At 39.8% G+C, this 24,693-nt stretch overlaps 1 protein-coding gene across 1 annotated transcript; it reads left to right on the forward strand.

Annotated features, from left to right (window-relative positions):
• Positions 1 to 4,988: 4,988 nt before the first annotated feature.
• Positions 4,989 to 23,114, forward strand: slc29a4a (solute carrier family 29 member 4a). The gene is made up of 11 exons (XM_053337734.1): positions 4,989 to 5,132; positions 7,202 to 7,635; positions 12,895 to 13,026; positions 13,751 to 13,864; positions 14,718 to 14,846; positions 15,342 to 15,416; positions 15,536 to 15,804; positions 18,008 to 18,128; positions 18,330 to 18,517; positions 21,109 to 21,349; positions 22,592 to 23,114. Exons 2-11 carry the CDS (start codon positions 7,401 to 7,403, stop codon positions 22,735 to 22,737), a joined length of 1,650 nt encoding a protein of 549 aa, XP_053193709.1. The 5' UTR covers positions 4,989 to 5,132; positions 7,202 to 7,400; the 3' UTR covers positions 22,738 to 23,114.
• Positions 23,115 to 24,693: the final 1,579 nt, after the last annotated feature.

The raw sequence follows: 24,693 nt of genomic DNA on the forward strand, positions 1-24,693 counted from the left end.
CATTAGCTTACATAGAAATTGCTTGCTCTGTCCAAAAGTAACAAAATTCACCTACTGGCACCATTATCGAGTTTCAGCCTCAAGTAATATGCACAAATTACAAACAGTGAATATACCGACTGTACAGATGTTAAGCTAGCTAGCAATACTCAACATATGCTATTTCCCTCTTCTCTCTCTGCTTTATCTACTGGTATGTATGTTTGTGAAGCAGAGTCATAACTGCAAACTTATTGTTCAAGTTGAAACATTTTCAACTCATGCAGACGTTTCTTGGCCTCAGTTTGCTCCGTCATGGGGAAATATGTCTCCAGTTGCGTGCACTCGCATCTTTCTATTGACTTCTAAAGTCCACCTTGTACTCTGCCTAAACATACCTTTAAAACTCACAAAATAACAATGTTATATATATCTTAGTCCTTAAACAAACAAAATATACATTTTTTACAATTTAATACCTTTAGACAGAATCACCACTGTTTCCCCTTTCTTTATGCTAAGCTAAGCTAACTGGTTACATGCTGTAGTATCATATTTAGCTAATGGGAAAACATGAGAGTGGTGTAATTCTTCTCACTCTTGGCAAAGAAAGCAAGTAAGTGTATTTAACAAATTTTGAACTCTGCCTCAAATACTATAGTGACACCATGTTTGGTAACAGCTGTCAAAATAAAGTAGCCGATTTAATAAAACTGCAATTCGAAGATCACAGAGCGTGATGGGTCACATAATTTGGTGTAACTTACTGAAATAAGTTTCAACCTCTATGTGGAGTCCACAATGGTGCACTGTGTGTCAGGAGAACATTTCTTTTTCTCTCGTCACATCTCAATAGAGGCTCAATTGAGTCAATAGACTCTCACTGCCTCTTTCTTTCTCAGTGTACCTGTTCCTGCCTGCTATACGCCTCTCTACTTTCATTTTCCTCCAAATCTGCTCAGTTACATCACATACCCACATACCAATAGAGTACACTCTGCTCTTTCACTACAGAAACCCCTGCAGTGTGTCACAGCTTTCTGTACTTTCTGTGCAAACTCACTTTCCTTTTTCCTCCCCTGATATCTGTTCCTTCCTCTCTAACTTCAGTCTCTTCATCTCTGAGGAACCCATCTCTGCATCCCTGTCCTCAGACACTGCAGCTTCACGTTCATACTTTTTTCTGTCCATCTTCATGCACTCTGTCATCTCTGCCCGTGTGAACTCTCCAGCTGCCCTTTCTTCTTCATCTCACTCTCTCTTTCCCATCTGTCTCCATCCCTCGATCCCTCTGCCTCTGTATTTACACCTGTTCTCTTTCCTTTCATCCCTGTCGTTCACCTGCCCGCCTTGCACATCATTACCTCCTTCTTTTCTTCCTCTCAGTGCCTGTTTCTCTCCCTCTTTCCTGTCTTCTTCTAACCGTGTGACAGTATTAAGGCCCCCACCTGTCTCTCTATCTTTGAATTTGTCATTTCTGGTGGCTTTGCTCTCATTTTCATGTAATCATTTCTTTAATTTGCCTATTTCCCTGCCTCTCTCCCACAGTTTCAAACCAAGTCTTTTTTAAATCTCTTTCTCCAGAGGTGAGCGGAGGGGGTGAAAGGCGGTATAGTACTATCAGTATGCAGAGTCATGGCGCTGTGGCTCTGCCGTCATTGATTGAACCAGCAGCTAAATATAGACACTGTTGATGCTCAGCATCTTTACCAGGCTGGAAGGAGGGATGGATGAGAGGATGGAGGGATAGACACACAAATACAAACGCACCCAGACACACACACTGGTACACACTCTCACTTGCAGACACTCCAGTCTATACATTCCCAGAGGGTATTGGTTGGACAGAAAAATAATTCCATTTGAGTGAAGGAGGCGTAATATTGTCTGACCTTTTTACACATTCATAACAGAGAGCTGAGAGAAAAATATTTATGGGACACACACACACACACACACACACGCACACACACACCCATATGCACATGCACAATAGCATGCACGCACATACACACACACACAAACGCACACACGTAACAAATTGCCAGTAACTCATTCTTCTCTGGGCAGATTGCTGGAGGCTAAAACAACGTGACAAACTATTACTATTCAACATGCACAGCATAATTTCAGAGCTGCAAGCCTCCCCAAAAGCTGAGCAGAGAGGAAGAAAAAGCTAACGACAGACAGAAATGGAGAGCTAGACAGGCAGGATAAGAGACAGACATTTTGGCAACTCAATTATAACCCTGACAGACAGGCAGGTGAGGTGACAGACAGACAGGTAAACCCAACAGCCAGCTAAACAGATAAGCAGGCAGACAACGAGACAACAACGCCCTCGTGATCCAGAGGATTTTACACAGATTAAATTCATTCCAAGAACGTGTTTCTGGATCAGAGTCAAAACACCTGATGTGCTGCAGGATGGGTCTGTGTGTCTGATAAGGAATAGTTTGGTTGATATATTGCAACCATTCATCACCACCGTTTAGTGTTATTTTCAGTTATTGTCCTGGAGAACGATATGGAACTGAAAGGGATTTTGAAATTAGGTATAGCTATGATATATCGTATTAATATTAACTTATCACATGTGCATTGTGGCCTGATTTAGAAGAAATGTGTAATGAGTCAGATGCTGATTTTATTTCATGTTGTGTTTTTCAAATTCATCACACAGTTAGCGTCGCAGCCCTCTAATGGACCAACCAAACATAATTTTTAAACAAACATATTAATATGTATGAGTTCATTTCTCTCTCAAGCTCAACCAACATGCAAAAATTTACATTCTTTGTCTTAATGTGATACTACTTAAAATTTAAAACCTAATACAAAAACAGTCAACTAGTTTAAGTCACAACAGGTTAGATATAATGTATGTTCCACTGCAGGGCTTTTATAGTAATGCATGAATAAATAATTCATGCTAATTACTAATATAAATTAATAAAATAAATAATTCTGCTAAATCATAGCTGTGTTCACTCTAAATCTGATGTACAAGCTATAGAAATTCACTCACAGCTCAGAGCGCTGCGTTTTAAGGATGAGAAAACTGTGAAACATAAAATCCAATGGTGGGTCCCCTTTTTTTATCTCGCTCATTTATTATAATATAATACAATTTATCATCATTCTTATCCATAAAACCACTTTCTGAACACACTGTCCTCATGATCTGATGTCTCACTTAGAGGACAGATTCCTAGAGATGTCTGATAAAGTAAAAGTTGTGTATTCATGATGCAAAGAAACCTGTTCCCCTCTGACATCATTACAGGAGCCCTATGGATCAAATAAACTAAGATGAATGGCTTGACATATTCTTCTTTTTTAAAACTGTGCACAGCGTACTTGTAATGTATGTAATGTGGAACACCGTATAATAAAGACGTGTCACTGTTAACTCCTGTGATGCTACTTAATGCAGGTGTTTTAGGTCACTGTGTAGGAGTGACAGTATTCCTATTGCTGCTGATCTGATCTGACGTGTAGAGAAAAGAAACTGCAATTTGCATTTATAAAACATCTGTCTTTGCATACACCTAAATGTTGTTACTGTAATTGCTGCTTCACTGAAAAATATAGTCTTTTGTTGTACGCCTTCTTATCTTTTCATATTTTTCCATGTGTTTTGGGCTCTTGCATTGTCTTTTTTTGTGTGTGTCTTCCTCCATCATGATAGAAATCACTGGATTCATTTGGACTTGACACCAAATCAGAAATGCAAATCCAACCTATCATAGGGAGCGCTCTCTCTGCACATTCTTAATAAGCACAATATTATTTTTAATTCAGAACTAATCCAATATTCTGGTGGGATAAGCTTTTTGCATGATGTACTACACAAATTTGATACAGCTGATTTTACTTTGATGCGATCTGTGATGTTGAGCCAAAAGTAAGGTGAACCGGATTTTACCTTTTAAGGATTTTGATCTTATTAGACAGTATGCAAAGACAGAGATGCTAAAAATGGGATTCAAACCCACAACCTGCAATGCAACTGCAGCAGGTCCACTGTGTATTGTTCTCCACTGACCGTACACCTAAAGAGAGGTTATACCATTTAGCTAATTCCTGACTGGTGGTGCTCCTCTGTGGCAACAGTGGGGGTGTGCAATATGACGAAGCCCTAGCCAGTCATAAAGCATTAACATATTGAACTGAACTGATAAAACTGTCAATCACGTTGAGGCTCCAGTGCCAGCAGCTAGTATTGTGTGTGTGCGTGTGTGCGTGTGTGTATGAGAGAGAGAGAGAGAGAGAGAGAGAGAGAGAGAGAGAGAGAGAGAGAGAGAGAGAAAGAGAAAGAGAGAGGGAGAGACAGAGACAGAGACACAGAAAGACAGAGAGAGAGAGAGAGAGAGTGCTTGTGTATAAAGAAACAACCATTTTCCTTCTCTATATAATTTGGTCATTCGTGTATTTCCTCATGTTGGTAAAGCCAAATTAAATTAAAAAAACGACAAAAAAGGGAGAGAGAGAAGCAAGAGAAAGTCTCAAATGAAAAATCATATTTTAGATTATTCCTGCTGGACCTCCTGGGATTTCTATATTCAGCTGTAGACTCAGAGAATTTAAAGTAATCTTATCCTATTTTTAGGTCATTTATATGTCTTCTGTCGTCATCATTCCTAAATATACACATTTGGTCTATTGCTGAGGATTCCTGTCTGTGGTGTAGCTTGAATATAGTAGCTGCTGATTACTTGTGATTATTTTGGTCTCTTTTTCCCATGTTTTAGTCCCCGTTTAATACATGCAAATCATTTCCACTAAATTATTCATCACTGTGTGCAGGGGGGAAAAAAGTTGTTCAACATTTTCCAACATGCATTTGGTGGGTTTCATCTTTGACTCTAACAGGGCTTTTGAAAAAAAAATGGCTTATTGCAAAAGCTGAACAGCCAGAGGCAGCACCCCCTCCCCTCCCCTCCCCTTTCCTCCACCCCCCACCCCCACCACCCGCCCCCCTCACTCTCCTCATCCATCCATCCATGCCTCCTTCTCTCCGCTGCTGGATGTTGCGTTAGGAGGGCTTCCCTTCTGTCCGATGGAGACGGACTTAGTGTAGGGACCAGGTCCGCCGAGGATCCGCTTCTATAAGAGCCGAGGGAGACGGAAGCAGAGGGGGAGACACAGAGGTAAGGGGTCCATTATAATAACCTGTTGTTGGTGGAAAGAGGGGAAAGCGCGGTGGCCGTGGCAGCAAACAGAAATACAAAAAAAAAAAACGATTTAAAAGCCTTAAACCTTTTTGGACCTGGACGGAATCGTTTTAATGATGAATTAGAAAGAAAAATAGAGAAGAAGAAAAAAGAGAGAGCATCTTTATGTTGCCTCCGCTGCTCAGCCGTCGAGTTTTTTGCCTTTGATTAATTACAATTGTCAATTTCCTCTCTGTATAGTAATCAATAGGCTGCACGTGACTTTGGAGTTAATGTATTTAATAACCTAATGATTTATTTCCTGCTGGAGGAGTAAAATGTGATGATTTTGTTGATTTTATTCACTCTTGCAAAAAACACACCTGTTCCTTTTGTCACTGCCGGAGTAAACAATAGAAACTGCAGCGCGACATTAGACTGCAATTCAATTACGGTCGCTGGCTGGAGGCTTGTCCTTTTAATTTAAACGAGGAAGGCTGCGAGCGCCTCCCCAAGTCAGCAAATGGAAAGTGTTCCAGCTGCAGAACATGGGGTGAGACGCTATAGTGAGCTGCCATTATTATTAGATTTAAAACAACCACTCAATAACCACTTTCACTGCTTTATATTCACTAGAGAGCCTCAATTGGATCACCTGTTCCCCTGTTTATCTACATGTGCTAGGGGCCATGCTAGGATGAGCCCAAATTACAGAGATGATAACCATCTTACATCATCACATCCTGTCTGTTTCTAGACAGCTGGGGTTTAAAACAGGATCACACTCTAAACACAAAGAAAAAAACAGAGCTGATTTAGCTTCAATTTGGGGGCCAGGTTTGAAATCTACTGCAGGGCATCAGAGGTGAATCTCAGTGAGGATGTGTGGTGACAGAGCTGTGCTGTGTGGCTCCTACTGGCAGCCCTGAAGCGTTTGTGTAACCACGCACACACACACACACACACACACACACACACACACACACACACACACACACACACACACACACACACACACAGGTGTATACACCAGATGAGCTTCTGTGCTTTTGTGTGTGTATGTTTACATACAGAACAATGTCAATAGCTATTTATATTGATCTAGCTTGTAACAATAACATTTTCCTCAACAGTTTCCAGTTGACTGGAGAGAATGAAAGCAGGTTATTGAGAAGCTGTATCAGCTGCTGTAATGACAGAAGAGAGGCCTTGTGAATAGAGTATAATTCAAATGTGAGGAGGGTTGTAGCCACAGTCAAACTCTCAATAGTTTCAGTCACACTCTCAATAGTGGGTGAAGATGTTTGGTCACGACCAGCGTTTTGTGTGCATCAACTTTTCAGAATTCAATATCTTATTTGGAAGATTCATGTCAAACTGCTTTACTGTTTACTGTCTCGCTCACTCTTCTGGTAAGACAATATCTTAGCCAAACAGATAACAGATACTGTAGAGCTTCAGTTAATGATTATTTCCATTCATTAGTTAACATATCAAATGCTATTTTGGTGAATTAATCAATGGATAATATTCCCCAAGCCCAAAGAGACATCCTCAGGTGGCATGTTTCGTCTGATTGAAAATCCATAACCCAAAATATTCAATATACAATGATTTGAGAAGCTTGAACCGGTGAACGTATTTATGCTTGATAAAGCACCAAAAGGATTAATCTAATTAAGAAACTAATTGATTTTCTCTTCTCTCCTCTTCTCTTCTCTTCTCTTCTCTTCTCTCCTACAGTAATATATACATTGCATTGCCTGTTCAGTAAATGCACAGCTGCATTTTCGCTCACGTCTCCCTCTCCTTTACTGTCACCCAGTCATGCATCCTTTGTCACTGTTTTTCATTTAGTATGCCTCACACACACACACACACACACACACACACACACAAACACACACATGCACAAACACGCGCACACACATAGAGCATAGTAGGTTTCTTTGGGGTATCTAACCTTGACTTTTTTTCACGCTTTCAGTAAGGATGTGACAGATTGTTTTTTCTCTCCCATCGTCTTCTTCTACATTTTGATTCTGTTTCTGTTTCCTGTTGTGCAGATCCTCCATCCTCTGAAGGTCTCCTGCCTCTCTTCCTCACCCACTGCCTGATCAGGGTGTGTCTCGGGAATTGTGTTATAACATGCACGCTCCCAAGAGTGCATAGCCTGTCAGGAGGACTGTTTAGTGTGTGTGTAGTGTGTGTGTATTGTGCGTGTTTGTGTGAGAGTTTGTGTGCGTGTGTACGTGTAGTGTAGAGATGGGCTCGGTGGGAGCGGAGCGCCGCAGGCCCACACCGGCCCAGACGCCCGAGGAGAGAGATGTGTGGAGGGATGGAGGAAGAGCGGGATGGAGGGATGTGGGGAGAGAAGGCTGGAGAGAGGGAAGAGAGAGTGGAGTGGTGCAGAGCTACAGCTTCGATTCGTACCAGCTGGAGGAGGAGGAGATCAGTAAAGACGCCCCGGAGCGAGGAGTCCTGGCTCTGTCTGAGCCTGGTGAGAGAGTTTCTGACTATATGTGTGTATGTGTGCACTGGTTTGATAGATTTAAACGGTTTTCCACTAACATTTGTCCATTCTACTCTAAATGTAAAGTATGGGAAGTAGACAGAACGCATAAACAAATATACATATATGTTTATGGTGTAAACATAACAGAACATCATAAATATATACAGTAATATTATCCACATGCTAACAAACAGGCAATTAAGCAATTAGTTGATATATATTATATTTGACCCTCAGCTATACGTATATGCAAACAACCCCCTTTTTTGGAGGGTAATGAAGGTATTACAGTAGAGTTGGATGGTGCAGTGCCGGTTTTCCATTGTTTAAAGAAAACACAGCAAGCCTTTTTATGTAGTACATCCCTTTTTTCAGAAAAACAAGGAATTAAATGTGCAGTGTAAAAATTAAGAAATCAGTGTGTATCCTTGGTGTTTGTTTTGATTTGTGCACTTATTCGGTCACAATCGCTGTTACCAAAAAGAGGAAATGTCAGTTTTATTTATTTTTCTGCCATGACAGTGCCCTCTACATTACTGTTCCCCTGGGGGACGAATATTTTTGTTCCTGTCTGACAATGTCGAAATGACAAGTGCAATATGTGTCCAGGGTGCTGACATTGTTAGCCATTGCTTAGTCCCTGTTAGGATATCGGTCCACCAAATGTGACTTCATAACTCAATCAGTTTTGTGATTTTAATCAGTTTTGACCGCTTGGTGATTTGCCATCACCACAACTAGACTCATGAAAGAGAGACAGCTAACACAAACTACAAACCCTCTATCTGTAACGGGGTTTGCAGTTTTGCAATGACTCAGCAGGTGCTTAAATAACACTAACAGTAACACTGAAGCTAATAGGAATCATTGCTAATATTAGCAAGCAAACTTAAGTAGCTACAACTCTCCAAGTGGAAGCTTTTAGCCTAGCTTGCTAGCTTTACCTCTCCAACTGTATGGTTTCTCCATGGGTTTCTCCCATATAATGAATGCTGTAAAGGGACAGATATCTTAAAAATACTAACAGTTCATTACTAATACTAAAAGGAGGGGAAATATATCCATGCAGTCTCCTAGCAACATTGGCCCTCGTACTTCTGATTTGATTAACGTGGCCTTTGTGCAACCTGAGTAACCAGGCAACACAACAATTTTCTGTTAACAGGACTGCTTCCTGTGTTTTACATATGTGTTCCTTTTTCTCTCTCTCTCACTGTTTATATTGTCTACTGCCTCCATCACCCAACACACAGTCGACTCTCTTCCTGTCGTCCACACTTTTGACTATGAACATTACTCAACATTTAATCACAAGATTTTATTCTTTCTTTTCCTTAATTTAGTTGTATTAGTTCGCATCAGTTCCGTGGGCGGACTGGAGGAAATGCAACCTGGAAGTATTTTCTTCACTCTCATGGTGTTTTTTTTTGTTTTTTTAATGATAGCTATTTTTAATATTTCTTAACACAAAAACACAAAAGTGTCCTTGTTCATTCAACAATATTCAGTAGATATATCTTTTTACAACCATATTTGCAATCCTGCTTGGAAAACCAGAAGAACTACAACTCTGTGGCACTGATTTGTATGAAGCTACATGCTACGGCTCTAGGGAATTGTAGTTGTTTTTTTGTTTTCTGTTAGAATTGGACGTTGTTAATAAAGTATCAAGAGTACACTAAAGAGATTAAGGGGAAGAACATTTGAGTCATGTAGCAGTTATAGTAACTTTCAGGACCGTTTCATGAACGGCCGTGAGACTGAGTGGGAAGAGAGTCGACTATGTGTTGGTTGATAGAGGCGGAAGAAAACATAAACAGTGACAGAGAGAGTGTAACACAGGGAGCAGTCCTGTTAACAGAACATTTCTGTGTTGCCTGGTTACTCAGGTTGCACAAAGGTCACATTAATCAAATCAAAGGTGACCAAGGATGCACAGCGAGGGCCAGTGGTGGACTCACAATGTTTCACGGGCAAGGGTGACAGAAAAATTAAGGTCACCTGATACAGTCAATGGGCAGATGAATCAGCAGAGAACAACAGTGCATGTGTTGTAATAAGGCTTCATCCCTGATTACGATGAACATATTATATGGTGTCTCAGAATATAAGGAAACACACCTCAGCGATACAATGAATGGATAACATCTGAAGCAACATAGGAATAGTGGAACACCTTCAGTGACAATGCTGAATTTATAAGCAGTCTTGAACTACTATGAAGCTCTGTCATTTATCTTGCCTTTCTAGTAACATGGGCTGGTAAGGCTCTAACATACAGCACTAGAAATGCACTAGCCTTCATGCCTTTGTGATGTATGTTGTTACATCTACCAAGGAAGTTGCTTTCACTCCTCTGTTTGTTTGTTAGCAAGGTTCTCTTCCAGATTTCATTACAAGATTTTGTCTCGTGTGCTGAATCCTGTACTGATTGTACTGTAAATGAACCATTCAGATAATAATAGATAACATGTACAAGCTCAAATGAGAGCTGTTTGTATGCTGTAAGACTCGACTGGACTTGACTCTTAGAGGCAAATATGCTGAGGAGAGCTGACTTTGTGACACAGTAATGTTTAAAAATGCTGCACTGAATGTATTCTGTCTTTTTGGGTGCTGCCAAATTCTAATGAATAATTAATAACATAACTGAGACGTGTGCAACAAGCTGCTGCTTCTACCAGAATAAGATGTAGAAGATTCTACATTATCAAAACCATCATGAATTAGTAGATCAATAGTTGTTGTTTTCATTCTGATTAAATCACTTTGGCTATAGGCTGTAATTCCTGCTACTATTTATTTAAAAATGCCCTGTCAATTTTTGTTAAGAGTTTTATGGATGTGTTTTTACTTGTTTATTAGTCATTCATAAATAATGGATTGTTGATGTCATCTGACCTGTTTTAAAGTAGATGATGGACAATGCAGCCGTCACTGTGGGAGGAATTTGTGCAAAAAAAGTGTTTGTAAGCTCCTGCAGCTTAATGAGAATAGTAGCTGCTGACAAGGCATATTAAATGACTGTAACCTCTCTATGCTATCCATCTGTACAAACTGATCTTCATAATATTAGTAACAAATCAAAGTCAGAGTCTGTTGTTACTCTAAATTATTCTATACATTTGAAGCCTTTTGACATCTAAAATTATGCCCTCTGTTTGAGTCATTGGGTCACTTTTTTCAACATGAAAATGTTATAAAATGTAACCGAACTAAGTATAAACACTGTGAGTCAACTGAACTAAGGAATATTAGATTTGTTTCCACTGATGTATTATTGAGCTTATGTAATAACTTTATGAGGTAAACGTTACTATTGCCACTCTGTATATATTAGTTGTAGTCCTGTTCTGACTTAATTCTTTTTTTAAGATGAAACAGAAGTTTCAGTCTTGAGGAGATTGAAAGGGCACCCAATGCTACTCTTCAATGTTAGACTCAGAAGAACCCTAAATTGCACTTTTCCCAGTTTTTTTACTAGTAAGGTACCCATAAAGAACCTCCAACTCACCCATTACAACAGCAACTCACAGGGAACTATATTATATCTTATTTATTTAGAGGGCACATCATTCTTTTCTCGCCTTGGGGGTGTCTTTACAAGGTACTACCACATTTTCTACGACCAACAGGGCACCAATGTGGGCACTTCATTTCAGACTGTCACACATAGGCCATTTCATCCAACTAAGAAAGTCATTACAGAAATGTAGTATGTTTTCTCCTTATTTGAGCAGCTTAGAGGACATTTCATCATACTGTGGGGGCACCTTAGAGGCCAGTTTTATGATATTTATGTACTCTGGGGTACCTGTAGGGGTGGTTGCCCCACTTTTGTTCCACCTTAGTCTACTAATGGTGAGGGCTCTAGGCAAAAACCTTGTCTCTGCATACCTCAGCGTACAGCCATCAATATAGACAGAGTGTGCAATCTACAAAGACACTGAGTCTGCCTTTTCCCTAAAGGAAAGAAACACACAGAGATATGATAATTCAGACTAAAACGAGTGAATCCATCCCAGGCTGTGGTTACAGTCCTGCTCAGCTGCTCTGACAGTCTGTTTCTCTTATGTCAAAAAGGGGAAATCCATTCTTAAACACTCTCATATTGTCAGGGTTTTTTTCTGCATGAGATGTCAGTCACAAAGTGTGGGTGGTGCTGCTGTGTCCTCTTCATTGGATTTTCTGTTGATGAGGTTTGAACTTCTGCAGGCAGTGATCTTTACATTCACATGTCATGCTAACTACACAGTTTGCTTTATTCTGAACAGAAATGCTGCTGTAAGCTAGATCCACACGGCTTCCTTTGCTTCAAAGGTTGTTTTTTCATTAACCTGAAAAATACATGCTGAAGAAAAAGCAGAGATGTAAATGCTTCCAAGAGCTGTATGTGGTGCATGTATATATGATTATAAAAACTGGCACATATTAGGGTTATTTTTCTCTTGATAGAGTAATTGATTAATCACTACTCATTGCAGCTCCAGCACATATTTATAAGGAAATACTGTTGATCACAGAAGGGCTAAGAGTAGGTGACCATCCATTAATAAATGAAAAGGAAAGTAGTTTATTTGTTTCAGTTACCATGATAACAAAGTGATTAAGAGTAAGAAGTGAAATAAATAGTCTCAAATTCCTGTTTTTTCTCCTCTACTCAGCTGTAAAATCTAAATGCGCAAAAATGATTTGGAGCTGTTATTAGCAGGCTCACAGGATTAAGAGAAGACAGTTATATAAAGACCCTGCATATCACATTTAAACAAAAAAACTGAATCAGCTAAAAAAACACAAAAGTCCAGCTGTGAAACTTTTTGGGCAGCTAGTTCATGATCAATGATTCTTCCGATCAATCCTTCACCAACTGGAACAAGCTCCTCCACACTTCATTTATCCTGATTAACTTTAATGAAGATCCATTGCGCTGGTTTCAGACCTAATTCAGACATTTTGAAGTAGTTACCCGCCCAATGCTGTTTGAGTGTGATTTCATACTGTTTTTGGGTTTTTTTTAAGATTTTTTTTCAGACACAGACACCTTTATTGATAGCGGATAGACAGGAAATCATGGGAGAGAGAGAGGGGGGGGGGTGTAACATGCAGTAAAGGTCAGGCATCCTGAATTCGGGATCTGCTGCGTACGTGGCATGTGCTCTAACCACTCGACCACCTGCGTGCCTCATTTCATACTGTTTTAATTCCCTAACCTTTGACTCCTTCTTTTCCCCTCTTCCCGCTCAGACTTTGAGGAGCCGATCCCTGATGACCGTTACCATGGCATCTACTTTGCAATGCTATTGGCTGGAGTTGGTTTCCTGCTACCCTACAACAGTTTCATCACTGATGTGGACTACCTGCACCACAAGTTTAAAGGTATAAATATGTACGATGAACTATATGAATCTGTGCATTGAGAGCATGATAGTGATTTAATTATGCAGCCCATACATTAATGGAGAGAGTAGACAGGAGTCCAGGATGTCTTGTATTGAAAAGGTTTATTTACTTGATCAAGGAGAAGTGAACGAATGATCAGTACATGTTATATGCCCTGATGCTTCCTTCAATTCTGAAGTTTCTCTCCTCCGGGGATAGACTTTAAACCACACAGATAATGCCCATGGTTGAGCCATGACCAAATATGGGCAGATCCAACACATCTACAATATACAGAATTTAGTCTGCTGGTCTATAGACAAAACATTGCTTAGACCTCACTCAGGACCTTCGTCCTATATCCAACACTATATCTAACCTCTGACTCCAGTTGCCTCTACCCCATTCAGGGAAAACAGTCAAACACATATCTGACCTCGGCTGCTATAGCAACCCTATCAGAATACTTCCTGTTGTCCCCAAAAGGAGTAGACTCACTGCTTACCACTATCTCAAGAGGAGACAGTGTCTAACCCTATCATTTGGTGAGGCCTTGCTATGACCACAAAGCCTAGTTTGACCCAGTGCATATTAATGATGGAAAATTCCCTAACAGAGCACATGAATTTTCCAGCTGTAACTATGAAAAGACACACATTCACACACAGGAACAAGCAACCAGATACTATTCATTTATTGTGTGTGTTTGTGTGTGTTTCAGGGACATCCATTGTGTTCGACATGAGTCTGACGTACATCCTGGTGGCTCTGTTGGCCGTCATCCTCAACAATGTGCTGGTGGAGCGACTCAGCATGCACACCAGAATCACTGTGGGTGAGTCAGGACAGGAAACCGCTCAAAGACAAATCTCTAATTGTGAAAAAAATTCTCATTATGGCGACTTCTACAGTTATTCATTTATTAAGGACCCTCTGGGAACCTCAAGGCTTATCAGAACAGCATACACAGAGCAGAAATAGGAAGACAGTGGAATACACACTCTGCAATAATACCACTGTGGTTTTTATTCTTAAAATGGGGCTGCCTTTTAAGAGTCCTTTTCACCAAAAAAAAAAGAAGCTTGCATCACCTTCAGTTTGGTTTGCTGAAGCTTTCAAAACAATTTTAAAGTGAATTCACTATGCTATTTAAAGTGGATGTTGCATCAGGTTTGGCTGAGATTTAAATGTGGCCCAAAATGATTTGTTAAAAAGTTGGAAAGTTACCATCCAGCAGTGTAGATTATTTTAAGTAAGTAAGTAAGTCACTGTGATATTGGAGACTAACATCATAAAAAACATTAAAGCTTTTCAGCTTACCCAATATAAAATCACTTCTGAGCAAAACAGAAAAAAATGTTCTTTAAAAATGTATGTCCCTTGAGGAAAAGTTTGATATCTCTGCACATATACAGTACATGTAAGAGCAAGTTTTCACCACACTACCCTCTGCAGCTTAAATAGCTCTGCTTGCATCTTTGAGGAAATGTCTTTTGAAGTATGTTGTCTACTTGAGAGCTTGTCTCTCGAATTAATAAACTCCGGATCAGACTGCTCTGGCGGGCTTCAGATCAAAGCAACTTGTGCTCGTGCGTCGGACCTGTCAAACATGTGTTCAGTCATGCAGTACACAGAATAACCTGGCTCTGTGGTGTCTCCTCAATGTCCGCCTGTCTCTGTCTCTGCAGGTTACATCTTCGCGCTGGGACCACTGGTCTTTGTCAGCGTGTTTGATGTGTGGCTGGCAAAGTTCACCACCAGGCAGGCTTACATCATCAACCTCGTGTCAGTGGGAGTGGTGGCCTTTGGATGTACAGGTACTACTAATAACAATGCTTGTTGCTATCTATCTATCCATCTGTCTATCTATCAATCAATCACTAAAAAGTGTTTTATTTGCATATATACTTGTGGTGAATATGAATATCATAGTTGGAATTGTAGATCATATAAAGTTACCATAGATATGATTTTAATCTCATGATGATGGTGGTGGTGCTCCAATTAAACATGTTATTAGCCAGAAAAATAATGAACAAGCAACAGTGTCAACACAAGCAAACACAGTAGAGAGCTCAGCCTTTAGCTGTTGCTGCTGACTTTCATACACAGCTGCTGTTTCCTTGTCCCTACTGGAAGTGTGAACACACTGTCTTTCAGGCAGCAGTGGATTTTAATTAGAGGGGGTCAAGCTGGCATCTCCCCATTGGCGTGTGGAGATTTCAGGAAGTAAACAGATTGTGCTGTTACAGTGTTGACTGTTACAGTAGGCCACTGTTTCCACTGATAACCACATCCTCATCCCTCCTCAGTGCAGCAGTCCAGTTTCTATGGTTACATGGGGATGCTGCCCAAGAGGTACACACAGGGGGTGATGACGGGGGAGAGTGAGTACAACCACACACACATACACATTTCTATCTCAGCTATCTTTCTCATCTGCTTCAATGTCTTTCTCAATTTCTCCATCTTTTCATGTCTTGTGTTTTTTCTGCTTCCCTCCCAGGTACAGCCGGGGTAATCATCTCCCTGACTCGCATCTTCACCAAGCTGCTGATAAAGGATGAGAGGAGGAACACGCTTATCTTCTTCCTCATCTCCATCAGCATGGTAATGCTTTGCTTCCTGCTTCACCTCCTGGTCCGCCGCTCACGATTTGTCCGCTACTACACCAACCACGCCCAGGGAAAAAGTCCAGCCAAAGGTCATGACCCACGTGACAGTGGGACTGGATATCGGGTTCACCATGATGTCATCACAGAGGATGTCAAATTTGTAAGTTTGTGGACACTTGACTGTTGACACTTTGGTGTTGACTACACTCTGTGTGTTCTGAATTTACACAACATGGTTCTATGCATTATAGTGACGGTCAGTTTATCCACCACTTATATAATATCTCTCTCTCTTGCATTGCACAGTGTGAACTCTTTGCACAATGCATTCACTTAAGTATCTTGTAAGTCACTTTGGATCAAAGTGTCTTCCAAATGACAAAGTGTAAATTTAACATATAAATACTCCACATTTCATGGATGTGAAAATTACTGCCTGACAACTCTACAGCTGTCAGTGCTGACACAAACTGATGATGATTACTGTAATAAGTGGCTGAAATCTCAATTAACGGCTCTCTATTGTGTAGACTAATGAGTGTCTACTATATAGGGAGAATTGAGTGAGTGACTGAGAGAGTGATTTCTGGCACAGTCTGGGTATTAATATAGTTGGAGCTTTTCTTTCTGATGCACACAGAGTTGTTTCAACTTAATATTTTGCAATTTTGAATTAGGGCATTTCAAGTAGGATTGAGAGATTGACTCTTCCACTTGGACCGACAGAATCTCTCATTCAAGTTTCTTGTACATGTTTCATTCATTAACCATTCATAAATATTGCAACAACAATCCAGACAGGGAGGAAATGTTGGGCCTCTGAACTGCGGTGTCATGCAAGTCCATTTTCTTGTTTATTTCAGTGAAAAGTGTGTGTGCCTCTTTTTGTACATCTGTGTGTACTGACACGCAGTATGAGCGTGCACACAGGCATGGAGGGCTCTCTCTGAGAATAATTTATTTAAGCTGCGGGATGCTTTTTGGCTGCCACTCAGAAAGAGGGACGTTGAGAGAGAAAGAGCAAGGGATTGTTTGAGAGGGGCGTCGGTGGGGTAGAGAGGCGGTACGTGTGGGTGATGCGGAAAGAAGACAGAGACAGATGGAGTTTTAGAGAGAAAAGGAAATGTTGAGGCCTCCTACGAACAGGAGAAAATGAGAATCACAATGCTGAGAGGAAAAAGGGTTGGAAGAAAACTGCAGAGGCAAAGATATGAGAACGAGAGGCAGCCAGCCAAAGGGAGGAAGAGCAAAGGATCATCATAAAAATGATAAAACAAAACTGAAAAAAAGTGAGCAAGGAAGGAGAGGAGAGCAAGCAAGAAACCAGTCATGATAATGAAAGAAGGAAGTGACTGAAAAATTACAGAAGAGGAGGTAAATACGTTTTGTACTTGTGCTTGAAGCAACCCTGTGTAGCCTGAAGACATGGAGTATAATATTCCTAATCATTCCTCATGTGGGTGTGTTCAGAGCCTTCAAAGGCTGTCATCTTTTCATGGGTGCATGTTTGTACGCCACTGCACAGGAGACAAGTGTGTCCCCCTGTGTTTTACAATAGTGTGTATGTGTGTGTGTGTGTGTGTGTGTGTGTGTGTGTGTGTGTGCGTGCAGGTGGGTGTGTATGTCACTTTCTGGGGGCTGATTCAGGGAGCCTTTTGTTCTGGTTGCCGGGGGAAACCAAGTCAGTGCTCTACATTATGGGATAATCAAGAAGAGTGGTGCCTTCTGGCTCGCAAGTCCCTTTAATCAACTAATGGATCAATGTGCGTGTGTGTGTGTGTGTGTGTGTGTGTGTGTGTGTGTTTGTGTGAGTGTGTATCCAGTGCACGTATGTAAAAAAGTGTGAGTTTGGAAAGAAGCATGAGGAGAGGGACATGCCTATATGTTTGGATGAGTAGAGGATGTGTGTGTGTAGGCTTGTGTATATGTGTGTGTGTGTGTGTGTGTGTGTGTGTGTGTGTGTGTGTGTGTGTGTGTGTTTGTGTGTGACCCCTGGCTTTATTTGCAGTCCAATCAGTAGTCTCTCTAACATCATTACGTCAACGTGCTCCCAGTCACATTCATCCTCTCTAATAGCTGCTGCCATAAAGAGCTGATGTCATGCAGCCAGGAAGCCATAATTAATGAAACTTAACTAGAAAAAAGTTTTATATTTACTGTGTGATGGCTACCTCTAGTGTTTTCATGATGAACTATTTATGTTGCGTATGTCCTTCAAAATCTTTGAAAAGGTTTTCAACAAAATTACAATATTTTACAGTGCATATTTTCAAATTTGCTCTCAGAGCAATGTGGCTTTTTATCTCTCTAATGTTATATTTATAGATTTAAATAAAAAAGTGTTTCTATCTGTCTCTCTTCAGGGAAATGGTGGGACAGGACCGTGTACTACAGAGGAGGGCAATGAGGACTTTGTCGGTGGGACATATGTGAGATTTGATGCACCAAAAGCCAAGATAAGGAGGAGCTGGCCTGGTGTCTGCGGTACTGTCTGTTTCCATCACTCATTTCTTTCTTTCTCCCTCTTTGCATAGAATGTACTTACTGCTCAATTACCCTCTGACTCCTAATAGGTGAATTTGAAATTGAAATGCATCCCCTGGAGATTATTGGGAAGAGGAGTGTGTTTCTAGTGAGAGCTTTACGTTTTTTAAAGATGGCCCTTTGTGCCTCTTCTCCATCCAGATATGATCTTGCATCGTTACGTGGTGTCCCGTGTGATCTGGGCCTACATGCTGTCAATAGCAGTGACCTACAGCATCACTCTGTGTCTGTTCCCTGGGCTGGAGTCTGAGATACGAAACCCCAAATTAGGGGAGTGGCTCCCCATCCTCATCATGGCCACCTTCAACATGTCGGACTTTGTAGGAAAGGTGAGGCACAAGTTTTTAAAATTCTCTTGTCAAGAAGAGCAAAAGATCTGATGATGCTACACAGAGAGGAGAGTGTAAATGTGAACAAGGCTTACATCAGTATAATACGGTCAATTTTCTTTTGTCAACCCCATTTATAAAAAATATGTTACATATATCATAACAGTAACCTGTAATTCCTACCAGTTCTTAAATTTAATAGTTTTCTCTTCATTGTCAAAAAACTTAACTTATTGCATTTGAAGACTTCTTCTCAGTGTGTAGAGCTACATAATTGATTTCAAGTGAAAAGGATATTTTTGACTGACAGTGATTTTTTTTCTAGCTTCATGTTTGATAAGTCAGCTGTAGAAGAAAGACAGAAAGGAACATTTTTTCATTAACTGTTGTTAACTGTTGAAAATCTGGTGCAGTGGCGCAGTATTTCATAACTATGTGTCAAAAGGAACTTAAACTCCTAATTGTGGGAACCAGAAATGGCTGTAATCAATATGAACATTGGATCATATGACTACTGTATCATGTGAAAGTGGTCACTCTTACTGATGAACCCATAGAGACTTATCCCCAGACTTTGCAGTTCCACTTGGCTCTGTGTAACAAGTTAGCATTTTTTAGTTCCTTTTTTGGTTTTCCAAACCACAACTTAACTGTTTTGGTTCATTGTCAGCTTAATTTTTGGCCACAGCAGGCAGCTGTGCAAAAAGACAAGTTAGCAACTAGTTGGTGAACATAGAAGAACATTTAGACAGATATTTCCCTCAGGAACTAGTGGAGACCAAAAACAGAGTTAAAGGGAGAGTAAATATTGAACTTACAGTCATTGTGTGGCCAGAAACATGACTTGCTCTATGTTGTTCCATATCTACTGGATGTATGAATAAGGAACTGTCTCTAATGTTTGAAACTTAAAAGGTGATAACATGTATGTATACTATATATTTGTTGTGTTTCTACTGCATCCAAGTGACCAAAAAACTTGTTAGCACTATTTTAGACAATTCTTAAACTCACCTCAATTTTTCTTAGTTAATAAGGTTTGAAAGCAAGAATAAAGTTCATAGAGGTCATGTTCTTTTATTCAGGTATAATCACTGGAGTCCAGACTTACTTGCAGCTGAGCTAAAAGCTCCATTGTGTAGACTATCCTTTGAGTCCATTGATTTAAGTTTGATTACTTCTATCCAGTTCATAGTTTATAATTTTCTTGGCAACCAATTAACATATGAGTAATACAGTAAATGTTTGGACTCTTCAGTTTCTCCTGCAAGTATATAATAGACTGTGTCAACTGGAACATCAATATTCTTCTTTTTTTTTCACTGTAATCTCTTCTTTTATGTTCTGCCAAAATCTGAGAAAATCTGAGAATGGTCCCCTTTTATCTAATTGGGCATTAAGCTTCTTGGCATTACAAGACAAAAGAAAGAGACAAAGTCGCACTTTCACACTGGAGTTGACCTTGTGAAACAGTTAATGGGGTCGCCCCATTTATTAAACCTTAGAGTGAGGATGGAGAAAAGTCTGGTTTATTTTTGGATAATTGTACTTAGCTTAAAGGCTTTATCTATATTTTCATAAATTAGAACTTATCTGGTGTCCTTAAATCATAATTTTGACTTTGAAGGCAAAAAGGTTGGTTGAGGGGACAGTTGCATTTTGTTGAAATGAGGGAAAAGAGATAAGGAAGGAGAAGAGAAATTAAATTGAAAATGGAAAAGTAAAATTACGGTAGCTCTGAGGTGAAAAAAACGATGATAAAAAAAGAGCAAGGAACAGTGTGGAATTTTTTTCTTTAGCATTTTAAATGCTAAATCTAACAAGTAGCCTCAGAGTAATGCAAGAAATAAAAATTCAAAGGGTCTTATGTTCAGGTAAGTGCAAGTTTATATTTCAGGTTTAGCCACATGCTAGCAGTATAGCTCTATAGACAGCAATGTCAGTGTGTTGGTCCACCATTTTGGTTCATACTGAAATATCTCCAAAAACTGTTGAATGGATTGATACTATACTATAATTATACTGACATTCATGACCTCCAGAGGATGAATTCTTATGACTTTAATGATCCCTTGGCTATTCAGCAACTGCCACCATGGGGCTGACATTTGTAGTTTTGTTATTACTGGACATATTGCCATGTAATTTGGTACACACAACTATAGCCCCCTTAACGTAAAATCACTTTGGATATGCCTTAAATTCCCTCTACCATCATCATCATCAGCTGCACTCTGTGTTAAGTGCTAATTAACAGTTATTAGCATGATAACAAGCTAAACTAAGATAGCAAACATGATAAATATATACCAGCTAAACAGCATGTTAGCTTTGCCATGTGTTTCCATATTAGTATACTACTACCATTCTAAAGTGATTGTACATGTAATGTACAAACTATTTAATCATCAAAAGGGACTTAGTGTTTCATTACCCTCTAGTTGGGTCCTTTAAAATTGTCTTTAAGTTGCAGAATCCTGTTTCTCTCAGCTTTTGTGCAAAGAGCATGTACTTCATGTACTAGTTTCACGAAATTTCTGGTAAACAGCAGAATAAAATTTGACTGAAATGACTCCATGCTCTTTCTTCAGATCCTGGCAGCATTGCCATACGACTGGTCTGGAGGCCGCCTGCTCTTCTTCTCTTGCCTGAGGGTGATCTTCATCCCTCTGTTCATCATGTGTGTGTACCCAGCCAATGCACCTACCCTGTACCATCCTGCTTGGCCTTGTCTTTTCTCCCTCCTCATGGGAGTCACCAATGGCTATTTCGGGTCTGTGCCGATGATACAGGCTGCCGGCAAAGTGCCACCAGAACAGAGGGAGCTGGCAGGTGAGAGAGAACATACAGTTATGAATGTTTGTTTTCTGTTTCTTGACCAGGTAAAGTTACTTCTTGTAGTTACCTTCCCAGGGGATAGTAGTGCACCTTTAGACTCACAAGTCAGTCTCTAAACGGAGGACAATCAGCTTTCAGTGTTAAAACTGGGTGGAAACAAATAGAAAGTAAAAAAAAAAAAAAAAGCATTGCAGAATCAAGTCTTATGGGCGGCCCTTCAGAGGAGAATTAAGGGAGATAAACATTTCTGGTTCTGACAAAATGTAAGGGGCATAGGTTTGTTAGCTGCTGTTCATGCAACTCCCCAATCAGTCAGTAGTCAGGAAGATCTACAATTGTCTGGTATTGTTAGAGTAGTGCGCCTCCGGCACTGCCTTTAGAATTATAAATTGTTCTTTTTAAACTTCCATTTTTGTACAGATTTATACAAACAAGGTATGATATGTCTGCTAAATTAACTGGCTGTTGTTTGTATAAGTGTATTTCCCAAAATGTGAAAGATTGCTTTTACCATCCTTAGCTGAGTTCAAAGGGAACAACAATGTTACCAGAGAGTTTAAGGCAGGTTAGCTTCAAATGTGCAGTGTGTAGACTTTAGTGCCATCTAGAGGAACAGACTTGCCAGAAATAGAATATTATATGTATGAGTATGTTTTAAGTAGTGTGTAATCACCTGAAATTAAGATTTGTTGTGTTTTCATTACCTCAGAATGAGCCCTTTATATCTATGTAGGGAGTGGGTCCTTTTCCATGGAGGCCACCACATTGCAATGCTATGTTTCTGCAGTAGCTCATAACAGGCAAACAAAACACTGGCAATAAAGAGGGATTTTCATATTTTTCATAAACACCTTAGTTTCTCCTACATGGAAGGGGAGGGAGTGGGGTATTCAGTTGGTTGCAATCTGCAACTTCACCACTAGATGCCACTAATGCCAACACACTGATCCTTTAAATGTTCCTTACACTGTGAGACAAGGAGGACTAGTTTCTGGTACTATGCTCCTTACTTCTGGAAAGAAATAATAAATCACAGTTATATCAATTCCTCTGAGTGTCTTTTAAGTTCAGTTTACTGATATTTTTAATAATACTTAATGACAAATTAATTAAATGAGTAAAATGTTTCTTTACTGTACTTAACTTACTTACAGCAAGTTTATCCTCTGTTTAAATGTTCATTTCACTCTGGACAGACTATAGTTTTCATTCTCTGCTGTCTCTGTCTCTCTTCAGGGAACACTATGACGGTCTCTTATATGACAGGCCTGATGGTGGGCTCTTCTGTGGCCTACGCAGCTTACAGCTTCACTGCTCCAGGATCAGGAACACGCTTCACCACACTCAATATGCACACACCTGCTAATGCTACAGGGTATTGAATGTCCACATACAATAAAAAACACACACATAAACATTCATACATGTACATATGTGCAGCCATTTACACACACCAATGAACAGGATTCAAACAAGAGACGTTCCAGCTGCAGAGGATGAGAAGACATCTGTGAAGAACTTTATAAATGTTAATGACAGAGACAGATTCTCCTTTGTCCAAATCATGATTTGATTTGGTTTAGTGGATAAAGAAAGTGGAAACTAAAACAAACCCTGGGATTTAGTAGTGGAGGAAATGACGTGAAATAGTGAAAACATAGCCGTTCTCACCACTCTCTCATTCTCCAGCCTGGTGGTTCATTGACCTTTCAAATGTTCTGGGTTCTGCGGTGATGAACTTTTCCCTGGAGGTGAATGACAGTAGCCCTTTGAGTGTCTCATAGTGAATTTATTGTCAGCATGTGTGTGTGTATATGCAAGCAGATCAGCTGACATTTGTATAGTGTAAGGCCAAGTGATTTTTTTTGCTGTCGCTGCAGGGTGCAAACGACTTGCCGTTTTCAAGGAGACTCATGTTATATGTTACTTATGTTACATTTTATGTGTACTCAGATCTGTTAATATTCAAAATAGAGATATGACATAGGAGCGGATTTTTTGGGATCATGTCAGCTGTTTCCTCTTCATGATTTGTCTTCTGAGTGATGAGTTCAATCCATGATGATTTGTTTCATGTAGTCTTATCTAAATCAGCACTACAACTAAACTAAACTGCAACAGAAGTCATTAAAAAGGAGCCCTGTTAAAGTCACAGTGAAATGGAAGATAGAGCATCTTTAGCTTCAGTAATATGACGTATTTCATGGCTTAGCATATACAACGCAAAATAGAGCTGTGGTTTGTTAGCCTCCATTCACACCTCGGTCAGCCATGATATTAGATCAAAAAGAGGAGGACGATGACGACAGTTTTTGCTGGCGGACATCCAAACACACACCTCTGACCCATCATTTTGCTGTGCTAGCTGCTATAATCCACAATCTTAGTCACCCCAAATCATATCTGAATGGAAAAATGTTCCCAAGGCCAAACTTGATTCTGATTCAATATGAAGTAACACCGCGGCCAGGACCATTGATATCAATATACCTCACTTCTTTTTTTTTTAAAGTGGATGATATGTTGTCATGAGTTTAATGCATCATTAATAAAACTCAGACCCATTTTCATTCAAAACATTAGGCATTTCTTTTTAATATTTCAGTAATTACTCAGTCATGTGTATGTTTAAGCAGTTATAATCTATATTTTTTAAGTATATCAAATGACAATATGTAATGACGAAGGCATCCCGGAGCTTTATAGCGAGTTTTAGCTCATTGTTTCGCTGTCCAACTGCAACTTTACTGTTTTGGTTCAGTCTTACAGCTCTCATTGCATAGTTTTCAATCAATTGTTTTCACAGAAAGAGCTCTAAAAACCCACTGTACACTACCTGCTCAACACCAAACAGACACAGTTAGTGACCAACAGGTGTTGCTCCTTAACTCCAAATACAATATATAGATCTTGTATGATCACCTGAAACACCCTTTATATCTACATAGAGAGGAGTTTCCCTTCCACAGAGACTGCCATGTTGCACCACCATGTTTCTACAGTAGCCCAGAACACACAAACCAAACGCTGGCTCTAAAGAGGGCCATTGCTCCTACACACTTGGAAAGAGAGGGGTGTTCAGTTGATTGCATTCTAGATGTCACTAAATCCTATACACTGGTCCTTAAAAATAAATGTCATGTTGTGTTCACAACTTGTTTACAAAAAACAAAAATAGACACACACAAGAGTGTGTTCGTGTACATAATCTAGCGTTATTCTTTTTTTATTTTGGTATTGACACTATTGATGCTAGTATTGATACCTTACCTTACATGTTGATTCACGTACCCCTGTTAATGTTTTTGTGTTTTATAGGAAGAGAATAGAGAGGAATT

The sequence above is a fragment of the Scomber japonicus genome, chromosome 18, assembly GCF_027409825.1.
Source record: "Scomber japonicus isolate fScoJap1 chromosome 18, fScoJap1.pri, whole genome shotgun sequence".
NCBI classification, from domain to species: Eukaryota; Metazoa; Chordata; class Actinopteri; order Scombriformes; family Scombridae; genus Scomber; species Scomber japonicus.

What these genes read in the sequence shown, in the direction of transcription:
- slc29a4a (XM_053337734.1), top strand. Translation starts at nt 7,401, where the DNA reads ATGGGCTCGGTGGGAGCGGAGCGCCGCAGGCCCACACCGGCCCAGACG. An exon ending in GCACACCAGAATCACTGTGG is followed by an intron (nt 13,865 to 14,717) that starts GTGAGTCAGGAC and finishes CTGTCTCTGCAG; the next exon opens with GTTACATCTTCGCGCTGGGA. An exon ending in TGTCGGACTTTGTAGGAAAG is followed by an intron (nt 18,518 to 21,108) that starts GTGAGGCACAAG and finishes CTCTTTCTTCAG; the next exon opens with ATCCTGGCAGCATTGCCATA.